This window comes from Sminthopsis crassicaudata, chromosome 2 (assembly GCF_048593235.1).
Source record: "Sminthopsis crassicaudata isolate SCR6 chromosome 2, ASM4859323v1, whole genome shotgun sequence".
NCBI classification, from domain to species: domain Eukaryota; kingdom Metazoa; phylum Chordata; class Mammalia; order Dasyuromorphia; family Dasyuridae; genus Sminthopsis; species Sminthopsis crassicaudata.
The window spans coordinates 209381833-209394217 of NC_133618.1; the positions used below are offsets into that span (position 1 = coordinate 209381833).

General features: G+C 32.2%; 1 protein-coding gene across 10 annotated transcripts in view; it reads left to right on the forward strand.

Moving 5' to 3' along the window:
• The window catches only part of BIRC6 (baculoviral IAP repeat containing 6), a 297131-nt gene that overhangs the window by 104160 nt on the left and 180586 nt on the right, over positions 1 to 12385 (forward strand). For 8 of the 10 annotated variants that reach the window (XR_012486168.1, XM_074288148.1, XM_074288151.1 and 5 more), the window contains exons 11-15: positions 1491 to 1640; positions 7194 to 7419; positions 8260 to 8420; positions 11400 to 11531; positions 12087 to 12218. Coding sequence is in view for 9 of the 10 variants with exons in the window: in XM_074288148.1 (XP_074144249.1) it covers positions 1491 to 1640; positions 7194 to 7419; positions 8260 to 8420; positions 11400 to 11531; positions 12087 to 12218 (801 nt within the window). In the remaining variant the exon portion in view is untranslated. The remainder of the gene's footprint in view (positions 1 to 1490; positions 1641 to 7193; positions 7420 to 8259; positions 8421 to 11399; positions 11532 to 12086; positions 12219 to 12385) is intronic. The other 2 variants (XM_074288146.1, XM_074288147.1) reach the window with 1 other exon arrangement.

The window sequence follows — 12385 nt, forward strand, 5'->3', positions numbered from 1 at the left end:
TAAATTAAAAATAAGATTTTTATAAAATATAAATTTAAATTTTATTAAATTTTAAAAAATAAAATTTAAAAATAGAATAATTTTATTTTGATTATATTCCTTTGGAGACTGGTAAAATTTAGGTATCAGTGAAAATTATAAAAAAATTTTGATATAAAATCAGACTACTATGCTTAGCCTTTAAAAAACAACAACAAAAAAATCCAAAAAAATATTTTTTCTTGGTTATATATGTATATTCTTTATTTTGTTACATATTTCGTTATTAAGCATATTGGGAGAAAAAAAATCAGAACAAAGGAAACACCATGAAAGAAAAATAAAACAGAAGAAAAAGAAAATGAACGTAACATTTGTTGATTTACATTCACTTTCTATTTTTCTGTCTCTGGATGTAGATGGCATTTTTCATTCAAAGTTTATTGGGGTTGCCTTGAATGACTTAACTGATAAAAAGAATTAAATCTATCATAGTTGATTATCGTACAATCTTGCTGTTACTGTGAACAGTGTGTTCCTACTTCTGCTTGCTTCACTCAGCATCAGATCATAAAAATCTTTCCAAGCCTTTCTAAAATTAGCTTGTTCATCATTTTTTTCCTAGAACAGTAATATTCCATTTTCTCCATATACCATAACTTATTTAATCATTCTCCAATTGATGGGCATCTACTCACTTTCCAATTCTTTGCCACCACAAAAATTGCTGCTACAATTTTGCACGTGTGGGTTCTTTTTCTTCTTTTGTGATTTCTTTGGGATATAGACTTAGTGGTTGCACTGCTGGATCAAAGGATATATAGAGTTTGATAAACCTTTGGGCATAGTTGAAAATTGCTGTGCAGAATGGTTGGGTCATTTCACAACTCCCCCAACAATGCCTTAGTGTCCCAATTTTCCCTCAAATCCTCCTGCACTTATCATTATCTCTTCCTGTCATTTTAGCCAATCTAAGAGGTGTGAGGTGGTACCTCAGAGTTGTTTATGCCTAGCCTTTTTAATGATTTGCTAAAATAAATTAAGTTCACTATACAGGGATTTGTTCTTTTTTTGTGCTTTATCTATAGTGCCTGGCACAGTAGGTCCTTTTAATCAATACTTATTGGCTGGCTGATTTTTGAAATGCAGTTTTTCAAAATGCAAAATTAATGTTTTGTATGTTTCTACACTAGTTGATGATATTGGAGTAAGTTATAATTTTGGAGTTAAGACTTAGGTTTCCAATTTTCCTGTATAACTTTGGCACCTGAGTATAAAATGAAGATATTTCTTTAACTAATGGTCTAATAAATAACTAGATTATCCAAATTTAAGTAAAATAAAATAAATTACTTGGAATTTGTTTGAAAAACTTTGACATGTATTGTGTTTCTTGCTAGTTTGTCATTATAAATTTTCTAATGAAATATTTAATTTTATTCAGCATTTTTTTCAGTGAACATTCTAATGCGATCAGCTGTCTCTGTTAATGAGTTTTCACCATATTATAGGGGGAGAGCTTCATTTCCTCCAAATTGGAGGGACTTGTGATGACATTGATGAAGCTGATATACTTGTGGACGGATCTCTTTCTAAAGGAGTAGAACAGTCATTGGAAGGTACCAAGCCCTTATCTAATCCTTCAAGTCCTGGTATTTCAGGTAAGAGGTTAACAATTTTAGCAACTTATTTGTCCTTGTGATATTTCTTGAGTTTAATTCATACTCATAAACCTTCTCCTTTAGCTCTCCTTCCCTCCCCACTGAATAATTAAAAAACAAACAAACAAAAAAAACCCACAATATTTTTCTTTATGCCATTATGTCTTGATTGTCTAGTTTATTTATTAAGGGTTGTGGCATTGATGTTTCTTATACTTAATTTGTTTTTTTTGTAAATGTTTGCCTAATGATATGGGACTGGATTTACCTTGAAAGAGACCAACTTTTTTTCTGTTTATGTAGATTGGGTTTTACTACGGTTTATGTAGAGTCATGGAATATGAACTAACTCAGAGAATTCTTACATTTAAAAATTAATCATCTGTTTAAGAGTAGCAAGTGATAGTGATAAATGTGGAAATATGTTTAGAAGAATTGAACATTTAACTTATATTGGATTATAGAGGAGATAGGGGGAAAATTTTAGAAACCACAGTTTTATAAAGATGACTTTTGAAAATTATCTTTGCATGTATTAAAAAAATAAAAAGCTATTATTTTTAATAATAATAATATTAAGTAAGAGAGAACCCTATCTTTCAAGGAAGTGATTTTCCTTTTATTCTTAAATATTGACAGCATCTACTTAGTTTTCTTAAGGAGAATGATTTTTGGAGAATATTAATAAATAGCTGTTTGGGGACAGCTAGTTGGTGTAGTGCATAGAGCACCAGTCCTGAAGTCAGGAGTATCTGAATTCAAATGTGGTCTCAGACATTTAACACTTCTTGGCTGTGTGACCCTGGGCAAGTCACTTAAAGCCAATTAAACACACACACACACACACACACACACACACACACACACACACACACACACACCCCAAAACCCAGAAAACAAATAGCTATCATTTGCTTTCATCTCCTGAGACTTTGCTTCTTCCAGGGATACTTTCCTAGTTCATTCTGATCTTTTCTCTGTCCTATATTAAGTCTTTCTCTAGATGTACTTGAGTTTTCGTTTCTATAGAAGGCCAAGTATACTTAAAACAAGTAATCTTACAACAAGGTGTTAACTCAGTGGAATTGATAAGACAATGGTTATCTAGTTTAGCATGGTAATTAATAGTTCTCTAGTTCATTATGATTGATTTAATCTTTAATCAACAAATAATGGCTCCCTAGTGATATTGATTGGCTTATACTCAGTGTGATGAATGGATTTTATTGTAATAGAGTATTTAAGAGGTCAGAGTGTAGAGCAGTGGTCCTCAAACTTTTTAAATAGGGGACCGGCTTACTGTCCCCTCAGACTGTTGGGGGGCCGGACTATAAAAACAAAAACTCACACTCTGTCTCCACCCCTCAGTCCATTTGTCATAACCCAGCAGGCTGCATAAATGTCCTCAGTGGGCTGAATCTGGCCCTCAGGCTGTAGTTTGAGAACCCCTGGTGTAGAGGACTCAGATACTTGAAGACAGAGACCCTTGTAGTGGCTGGCCTGTTCCCTTCCTGACCTCACTTTGCTCTATTTTCTTGAAGGCTTTCCCTCTATCTAGGGAGGGAGCCCCTGCTTTGATAGAAGCAGCAGCAATTTGCTCATATGCTATCAAATGGTAATTAATCTGCACTAAAGTGTCTGCATAATGACTTATATCTGCTAGTTGTTCAAAGATGATTGGTATATTAACTCTAGTTTGCCTATTTCATTGGTCTTGTATTCTACATAGTTCACTATACTCCAAAAGTTTTGTCCAGGTTCTAAATATGTCGTTGTTATAGATTCCTAATCACTAGGGATTAAAATTTCAAAAGCCAAATTCTCTAATACCGCCTTAACATAAGACGATGCAGACCCATAAAGAGTGGAAGCCTTTTTCAGATCTTTGATAATTTCCAGATCAAAAGGAGTGTATCTTCTTGTTGAGATCCTGGATATCTTAGAATCAGCCGAAGTCAGGATAAGCAAAAGTCTTTATTCTTGGTCTTTTGGGGTCGCCATCAGGGGATCAGATCCAGCAATCTCCACACCTCCTTCCTCTCTCTCCACTGCCAAAAGAATGAATCTCCTCCTCCTACTCCACCCACTGATCTCACTTCCCCTTCTTTGCTACATCCAACGATCAAGCCAGCACAGAACAGTTAAGTAGGGTCATCCTCCAAACATGTTAATAGAGAATTGTTCAATTGGTAATTAACCTCAAGTGCTAAGTTACCTTGCATCTGCTCAGTTGTAGCCCTTTACATCTTTTCTTGGATTGATCTGAAGAATCAACTTCTTCAATCATAAGATATGCTTTTATTCCTAAATGAGATATATCCTTTCTTTCTTTTTTAGCTTTAATTAATGCCTTTTCTAGTGTGTCATGGGGGTGGACAAAGTTGCTGCATGGGTTGTGCTGATTGTGTCCCTGCCCTTCTCCCTCCACCTCTTCCTCCTCCTTCTACCTACAAAAGGGAAATTGAGGGAGATGTGGAATGCCCTAATGACTCCAGCTGTGAAGCACCACATTCCTTAATTTGATCAGCACTGTACTTAATTCCTTTCTTGTCTAATTCTTCATGATTTTCAGATATTTTGTCAAAAACATCTCCCTCCTGTTCTTTCTCCTTTTTCCTTATGCTAATAGTTATGTAATTTCTTAAAGCCAATTGTATTATGTTGTATATATAGAATGTTTCTTCAGGAATTGAATCAGGACCAATTATCATTGTAATATTCAGTTACACTCCCACTAGTTTCTACTTATGTGGCTCTAATTTTTCTTCCTTAGAGAACCAAGGAAACATGTACTGTAATGTTTTTAAGAGTTTATGATCTGATTCCAAGTTACAATCAAACCTTGCTTATTTATTAGATTAACTATGCTTTCTACACACTTCCCTTGGCATAGAGAACGATCTTTTCTGAGTTTTTGCCCCATTTCAGCTGAGAAAGTTTAGTTTAGCCCTTACCAAACTTTCCTGCTTGTCTATTTTTGTACTTACCCTATTTCTGGGTTACGGGATCTCACAGGGATTTCTCCACTGGGCTTACGATCATACTGGTCTTTAATCCATGTTGAGTGCCAAAATGTAATGTTCTGGTTAGCTTTCTCGAGGTCTTCCAAATGGGTTATGGTTTTAGCAGCAAGGCTCATGAATTGACGCATCAAACTAAAAAGATGTCTTCCACAACAGCCCTTGCCTAATTTCTTATGGTTATATAATTGATTCAGTATCAATTGACTCAATATCAGTTACTCTTTGCTCTTTTTCCATTTTGTGTTGAATCCAATTATCAGTAGGCAAGTGATCAGCTTTTTTGATCAGCCTGATCAATGCCAATTCATTTCATGAAGGAGGGATAATTGCTCCTTGACCTTGATTGGCAGAAGTAGGAACAATAAATCAAAACAGGCTTGGAATTTTAAGGATGACGTCTATTCAAAAGTGCTATGGTTTGCCTTTTGAGGTGTTGGGTTTTTATTCTTTGGAGATGTTCAGGCAAAGGCTGGATGCCAACTTGTTAATATTATAGTAGAAATTCCTTTTGTGTGTGTCTTGTATTAGGTGTTTTTACCACTTAAAATCTGTGATTCTGTGACTCTCATTTATTCATTAACTCCCTACTATGTGTAAAGCAGTACTCAAGGTAAAAGAAATAGAAAAACTACATTTGAATTTAAGGAAGTGACATTTTTGTGAATGTTTAAAGCTATAGAGTTGACAAAAAAGATAAGGAATAAGATAAGATCATTGTCCATTTGATTTAGTAGTTGGTAATTTTGGAGATGATGAGATTAGGTTGCTAGAGATTAGCCAAGTGTTTAAATAGGAGGTGAAGAATTAGAAAAAATACAGATATATTTTCTGAGGAAGTTAACTATGATATGGAGATGATGATAGCTTGAGAGAATGGCAACTGTGATCACATGAAAGTTTGAAACATTTGTGGTTAGTAGGGAATATGCTAATAGAAAAGGAAAATCAAAAATGCAATCTCTTCAAGGAAAAGGAGTAGGATGGGACTAAAGACAAAAATACGGAATCAAGAACAAAGCAATGAACAAAATGTTTGTTGAAGTGTTTTGGGTACTATTCAGATTCTTTTCTTGGAATCAGTTTGGGAAAGATAAATATTATGACATATACAATAAACTACAATCCCTAAGTATTAGATGATAAATCAGTAGCTTAAATAATAAATTTTACTGTTTAAAAGAGAAAGTACTTGTTCTGGAATGGGCCAAAAATAAATTTCATACAGATATGATTTTTTTATATTATCTCTTATTTTACATTATTATCAGCTCTATATTCCTCTATTAATTTATTTGATTAAAAGTTTATTGTACTTTGCATTATATTTTGATACAAAATAATGAAAATTATATTGTCAAATGTAAGTCCAATATGTTATTGTCAAACAGTATAGACTAAATATTTAAAAACCATATAAGAACTAATTAACACTACCTTCATAAAAAATAACAACTTCCTTTACGGCGCGATCAAAATTTAAAATAAATCCTGATAAATTGAGAAATGAGACGATTTTCTTATAAAAGTTCACTGCATTTGTTTTCCGAAGTTTTACCTGTTTCTGTTTTATTTTTGTAAATTGGAAAAAGAGCTATTCATTTCTTTTTCTTACAAAGATGTCAATATTCAAAGGAGAGAACTATTTTTGTTGTTATTTGAGACCCATGAAATTTCATGACTATATGTATCTTATGCTGCTAATGAGTGATTAGAAAATGCTACCAATATTTGATATTAATTTATTATATTTATTTTGATGGTGGTCATCCATTCTTTCACTATGTTTTTATTGAGTATCTAGTGAAACACCATGCTATGTTATTTATATATGAATGAGGAGAGACAGTCGCTACTGCCTCAGGAGTTCGTAGACTTGTAGGTGAGGTAAGATGAAGAAAGATAATATAATTGAAGATAGAATGTTAATTTTCAATAAGAGTACAAAAAGGAATCATGTGAGGATTTAGAAGAGTGAATGATTTTTGGGAATATTTATCACTTAATCCTAGTTTAAGTTATAGACTTTGATCTATAAAGATAGACCTTATATGGTTATATTTAACCTATATTTAATCTTCTAATAAGTAGCTCTATAATTTATAGATTTGAGGACCCAATTTTTAGGCTAACCTGAAAATTGTATGCTGTTACTTAGATCGTGGTAAGGTCTCATTATTGTTTTTATTTATTTATTTTTAAATAAGACTTTATCGTACTTAATCATTTCTTATTTTATGTAGTTACTCAAGCATATTCCATTTTTGTCCATAGATCACAAGCTCCTTGAGAGCAGGGCATGACCCTTTTTTTATTTATTTATTCCTGTTTTTTAGACCAATATTATTAAGCTCCTAGAACTTATTTAAGACTTATTGACTAATTGTGTAAACACATATTCGTTCACTTGTCTTGGTAAATTTACAAGTGTTAGATTGTATAGACAATAAAAATATGCATTAATAAAGCTTTTTTTTTTTTTTTTTTTTTTAAACTTTTCCCCTTTTCCTATTCTTTATCAACCTATATTAAGGAGTTGATCTTTTGGTGGACCAGCCATTTACTCTTGAAACCATGACATCATTAGTGGAACTAACCCGCTTTGAAACATTAACCCCACGGTTTTCGGCCACTGTTCCTCCATGCTGGGTGGAAGTTCAGCAGGAGCAACAACAACGAAGGCATCCTCAGCATTTGCATCAGCAGCACCATGGAGATGCAGCTCAGCACACTCGAACTTGGAAACTGCAAACTGATAGGTAGAGCATTTTTAGGATATTGTTATAATTATTAAACAAAATGTTCAGTTTAATGCCATGGCCACTTTTGTATGGCTTTGGAGTTTGATGACCTATTTTCATATTATTATTTGAACCTTTCAAATGTGATTGTGAGCAAGTCACTCAGATGCTTATTAATTGCATTTGTACTTTTTTTTGGACTGTCTATCTTATAGGCTGTTTTAATAAAGGACTTTGTAGACAAGCGCTATGTTGATAAAAGTTATTTTGTGTTGTATATTACTCATCATCTTTCTCTTCAATTCTTTATTTTGCTATATTCAGTTGTTTTATTATATTTTTGAAAACTAATATTAGATTACTATTCTTAATGCCTTATAGCAAGAAGTGGAAGTTAGCATTCATTGACTATTTAAGGTTGTGATAAGTGATCAAATGCTAACATGTATGAATCTTTGATATTAAATCACTTTCTGCAACTTAAAAAAATTCTGAATTATATAAAATGAGTTTTTGTGGTATTTGTAGTACAGAATGAAGAGATTATATATAAAATTGAAATTGAATCTGTTACCTAGAAATTGTTTTTATTTCTAATTTCATAAGGCCAACATGGAATTTTGAAAACTGTCTTGTCTTTGATTACTTTTGACTTTTATTCTGTTCCCTTAAATTTTTAAACTTTATTCCTATTATTCCTCTTGCTCATACTTTGTAACCCATCCAAACGTAAACTTAATGATATCCTTATAGAAAATTCAAAGGTTGAAAAGAAAGTAATGACATGATGATGACAGGGCTGGATCATAATTTCTAGTTATTGTAATATGTATTTATATTTTTCTGGTTATTTTATAGCAACAGCTGGGATGAACATGTGTTTGAACTTGTCTTGCCTAAAGCCTGTATGGTTGGACATGTGGACTTTAAATTTGTTTTAAATTCAAATATCACCAACATACCACAGATACAAGTGACATTATTGAAAAACAAAGCTCCAGGCTTAGGAAAAGTCACTGGTAAGAAAGAAGAAAAAAAATTTATATCTTAAGGGAAATTTAATGTTGGAATTTTGGTGGTAGGGTGGAGATGAATAGGGATTGAAAGGAATTTTTTGTCTTGACCAGTGTTTGATTACCTCTCCCTCTTCCCCTCCCTAATTCTTTTTCTAAAACTGGGAATCAGTTTTACTAATAATATGTTTTAGTTCATGATATATATATATATATATATATATATATATATATATATATACACACACACACACAATATACACAAATATAATTATTAGAATTTTGGTCTCTTAGAATGGTTTTTTTGACAGTTACTTTGTTTTTCTATAAAAAGTGAGGATAGTAAAAGTGATCTTTTCTCATGTAATTGTAAGGAGAGTGCTTTTTAAAACTTAAGGTACAATATACCAGTTTTTTGGCATTGAGGATAGAATACTGAATTCTCTTGGAGTCAGCAAGAGATGAGTTTGACGGGCTTCCAATACTTGTGATGTGATTGTGATCATGAGTGAGTCAATTATCCTCTCTGGTCCTCACAGTTTTCTCATGTATCAAATAGATTTATTAATTGTGTTACGTTTTTCTTACAAATATTACAAGGAAAGTGCTTTGCAAAACTTTTGCTCTTAATTTTTGTTCTTAATTTAGTTATTACTGAAAAAAAATATTGGGGGCAGTTTTGGAAATGTAATTTTGAAAGTAAGTAGCATTTTACAAACAATTACAAACAAATTTTATTGTTATTAATTGAATCATATTGTTCCATCAGAATAACTTCATTTTTATATCAGTTTTTCAAATGGAATTTTAAAAAGATACTATACACATGAATTAATGATTTCATACATATAGAGTGTATATGTTCCAAGCCAAAAAACCCCCACAATATTAGGAATAATGTGAGAATAATTTTTATTTATAAAATAAAGAACAAAATGGCCTTCTTTTTTTTTTAGCATTGAGATTATGTTGTGTGGGGCAAGCTAATAAATACATATAAAAACACATTATTAATATAAAAGTGAAAGAATTCAAATGTTTATATGGTACTTAAAAACAGCATAATTTTAGAGACCACTAATTTCTCAAATGAGTGTGGTGTGAAATTCAGGAATGAATTTGTGCAAAGCATAGAAGTATTGCTTAATCCATGTTCATTTGAATATCTATAACTAATAATTTTTCTGTACATAGACAATTTGCTTAGTTACTTTCTTGAAAATACTAGATTAGGCAATCAAGTTAATGAAGTCATTATCAAGTGCCTTACTGTGTGCCAAGTCTTGTGCTACATCCTGTACATAAAAAGTGAATAATGGAACACTTTTTGTCATCAAAGAAATTGTGTTCTATTCTTGAAGTTAACATTACACACACTATAAATATAAGGTGATTTATGGATTTAGGTAGAGATATTACTAGCTGGATTTATCTGGCAAGGTTCTTTTAGAAGATTGTATTTAATCTGAACCTTGAAAGAAACTTCAGTATTTTAAGTGGCAAAAGAGAGATTGTGTTTCAGGTTTGCAGATTTCTACTGCAAAGGTATAGACAAGGAAGTATAATATCAGTTATGAGGAAAAAGAAGAAGGCATATGTGTCTCCATTTTTGAAAGCAATTTGTGAAGTATTTCAGGTGCCAAACAGGAGTTTGTATTTTTATCCTGGGCCTAAGAGTAAACCATTGGACTTGATTGAGTAGGGCATTGACATGATCAGACCTGTGCTTTAGAAATACCTCTTTGACAGCTAGCTAGAGAATAGATTTGAAAAGACAGATTGGATTTGATGAGAGGAATTTGAAAGCTATTGCATTAGTAATGAAGTTCTGAACTATGATGGTGATGTTAGCAGAGCGGTTGGGCAGGAGATTTGAGGATGAAGAAGAATTCTCAAGTCTTGCTAACTTCTCATTCATATGGGCTGAGAGAGAGTTAGGAATCAGTATGACTCAAATGTGAACATGTGCAATTCATAGGGCACTGGGTGCTCTTAACAAAATTGGGAAATTTAGAAGAGTTATGAGTTTGTTGAGATATCTATATGCCATTTTGTATCTATTGACTTTGACTTTGATGTGGCCTATATGACATCTTATATGACATAGCAGCTTAGAAGTAAGATAAGGAAAGAATAAATCTACGTGGGAGTCATCATCATAAACATAAAGTTGAAACCATAGAGTCTGATGATACAGAGTATAGAGAAAGAATAGAGAAGTGTCAGGGAATAACTTTTAGTTGCAGTACATGTAATTAGGAGGACATGATTTAGGTGGTGTTCTATTGGAGAAGTAAAGATTAGATTCTAAGGTGAAGAACTGAACAGAGACAAGAAGAAAGGAAGGATATGTTTTGTTGGGTGAGCTGAAGATTATTTAAAGATAATGAAGGTGTGAACATGTTTATAGGTACCAGGGATGGAGACAACAGATAGTGAGAGGGTAATAATTAACTTGTTGGTGTGAAGTAAAGGTTGTTGGGGAAATCTGCCTGAAGAACAGTGTAAGGGTAAAGCATTCTTGAAAAGGGCATAATCTTGGTGAGAAGACTTGAATTAGAGAGGAAAATTGGGATATAATATCATTAGTTTTAAATTGTAGGGAAATAGAAGCTCACTAACAGTAGCTTATTATTTGAATGAATCAGGTTTTTACTGAGTAGTTAGCGGAATAGAAAGTCATCCACTGTAAGGTTTCCTTAGTGAAAAGGTTTGATGGATACAGGATTTTTATTTCATGATGATAAAGAGAGCCTGCTAATCAAGTTTGTTAAAAGTTGTTTACTTGTTAGTATGCTGTAAATTAGATATTCTTTTTAACTCTGTTACTCCCTATTAAGTTGTTTGTTTTTTATGTGAAACCAGATATATTGTTTCCCACTTTATAGAAATATAAAAATGTTGACAATTCAGATTTAACAGAAATCATTAAAACTAAAGACATTTTGGTGAAAAATTAAGTCTGCTCATATTTCTATCCTCTAGAAACAGCAGTTGATAGGCAGATCACCTTTCCTTTATCTCCAGCTCTTAATATTGAAGTGGAGCAAAATGGAAAGCCTTCTCTGGTTGAACTCAGTGAAGAAATGCAGCACATGGATGTAGAAGAATCACAGTGTAAGTTGAATTGGATAGTTCTTGTGTACAAAATAAAGTTAGAATTAAAAATACAGCATGTTTCAATCATTTTAATAGAATAATACATCTAACTTATCACTTCCTACTGTGTGACCCTAGGGAAGTCACTTAACCCCAATTGCCTCAGTGGGGGATGGGAGAGGGGAAAGAATATGTCTTTTTTGGATACATGGATACATAGAATTTTGAAAACTAAGTGTGGACATATACACATATATATAGTATGACAAGCTTTAATTTTAACTTTGTGGAGAGTTGATAAATGTAGCATTGTTACAATATTATAAAATTCATTCCAACCTTAAATTGAAACAGTAATTGGATTTTTATTGGAAAATAGTTGCCTTTTTATTATGCGATCAGTGATTTTTCACTTGTTAATATTTCCCAGTAATTTTTGTGATTATAATTCATTACTAATATATTCTACTTCTTAAAAGTATACATATGATAAGCAAAACATTAGTATTACAACATTTTATTCAAAAACTCATTTCCATCAATGTTTAAAAGAAAAAAATCTTCTCTTTTAAGGTCTTAGATTATGTCCTTTTTTAGAAGATCATAAAGAAGACATTTTATGTGGGCCTGTGTGGCTGGCTAGTGGTCTTGATTTATCAGGGCATGCTGGGATGCTGACATTAACAAGTCCTAAGCTTGTTAAAGGTAAATTAACTTATATTCCAAATATTCAGTGTATTGTGATATTCAAATTGTGGATATTTACTTCTTTGTGGTAGATCACAGATAATTGTCATCATATTACCTTGTTTAATTTTTGATTTTGTCCTTAAAATTTTTCTCTAAAAAGATCTACCTAGCGCTTTGAAAAA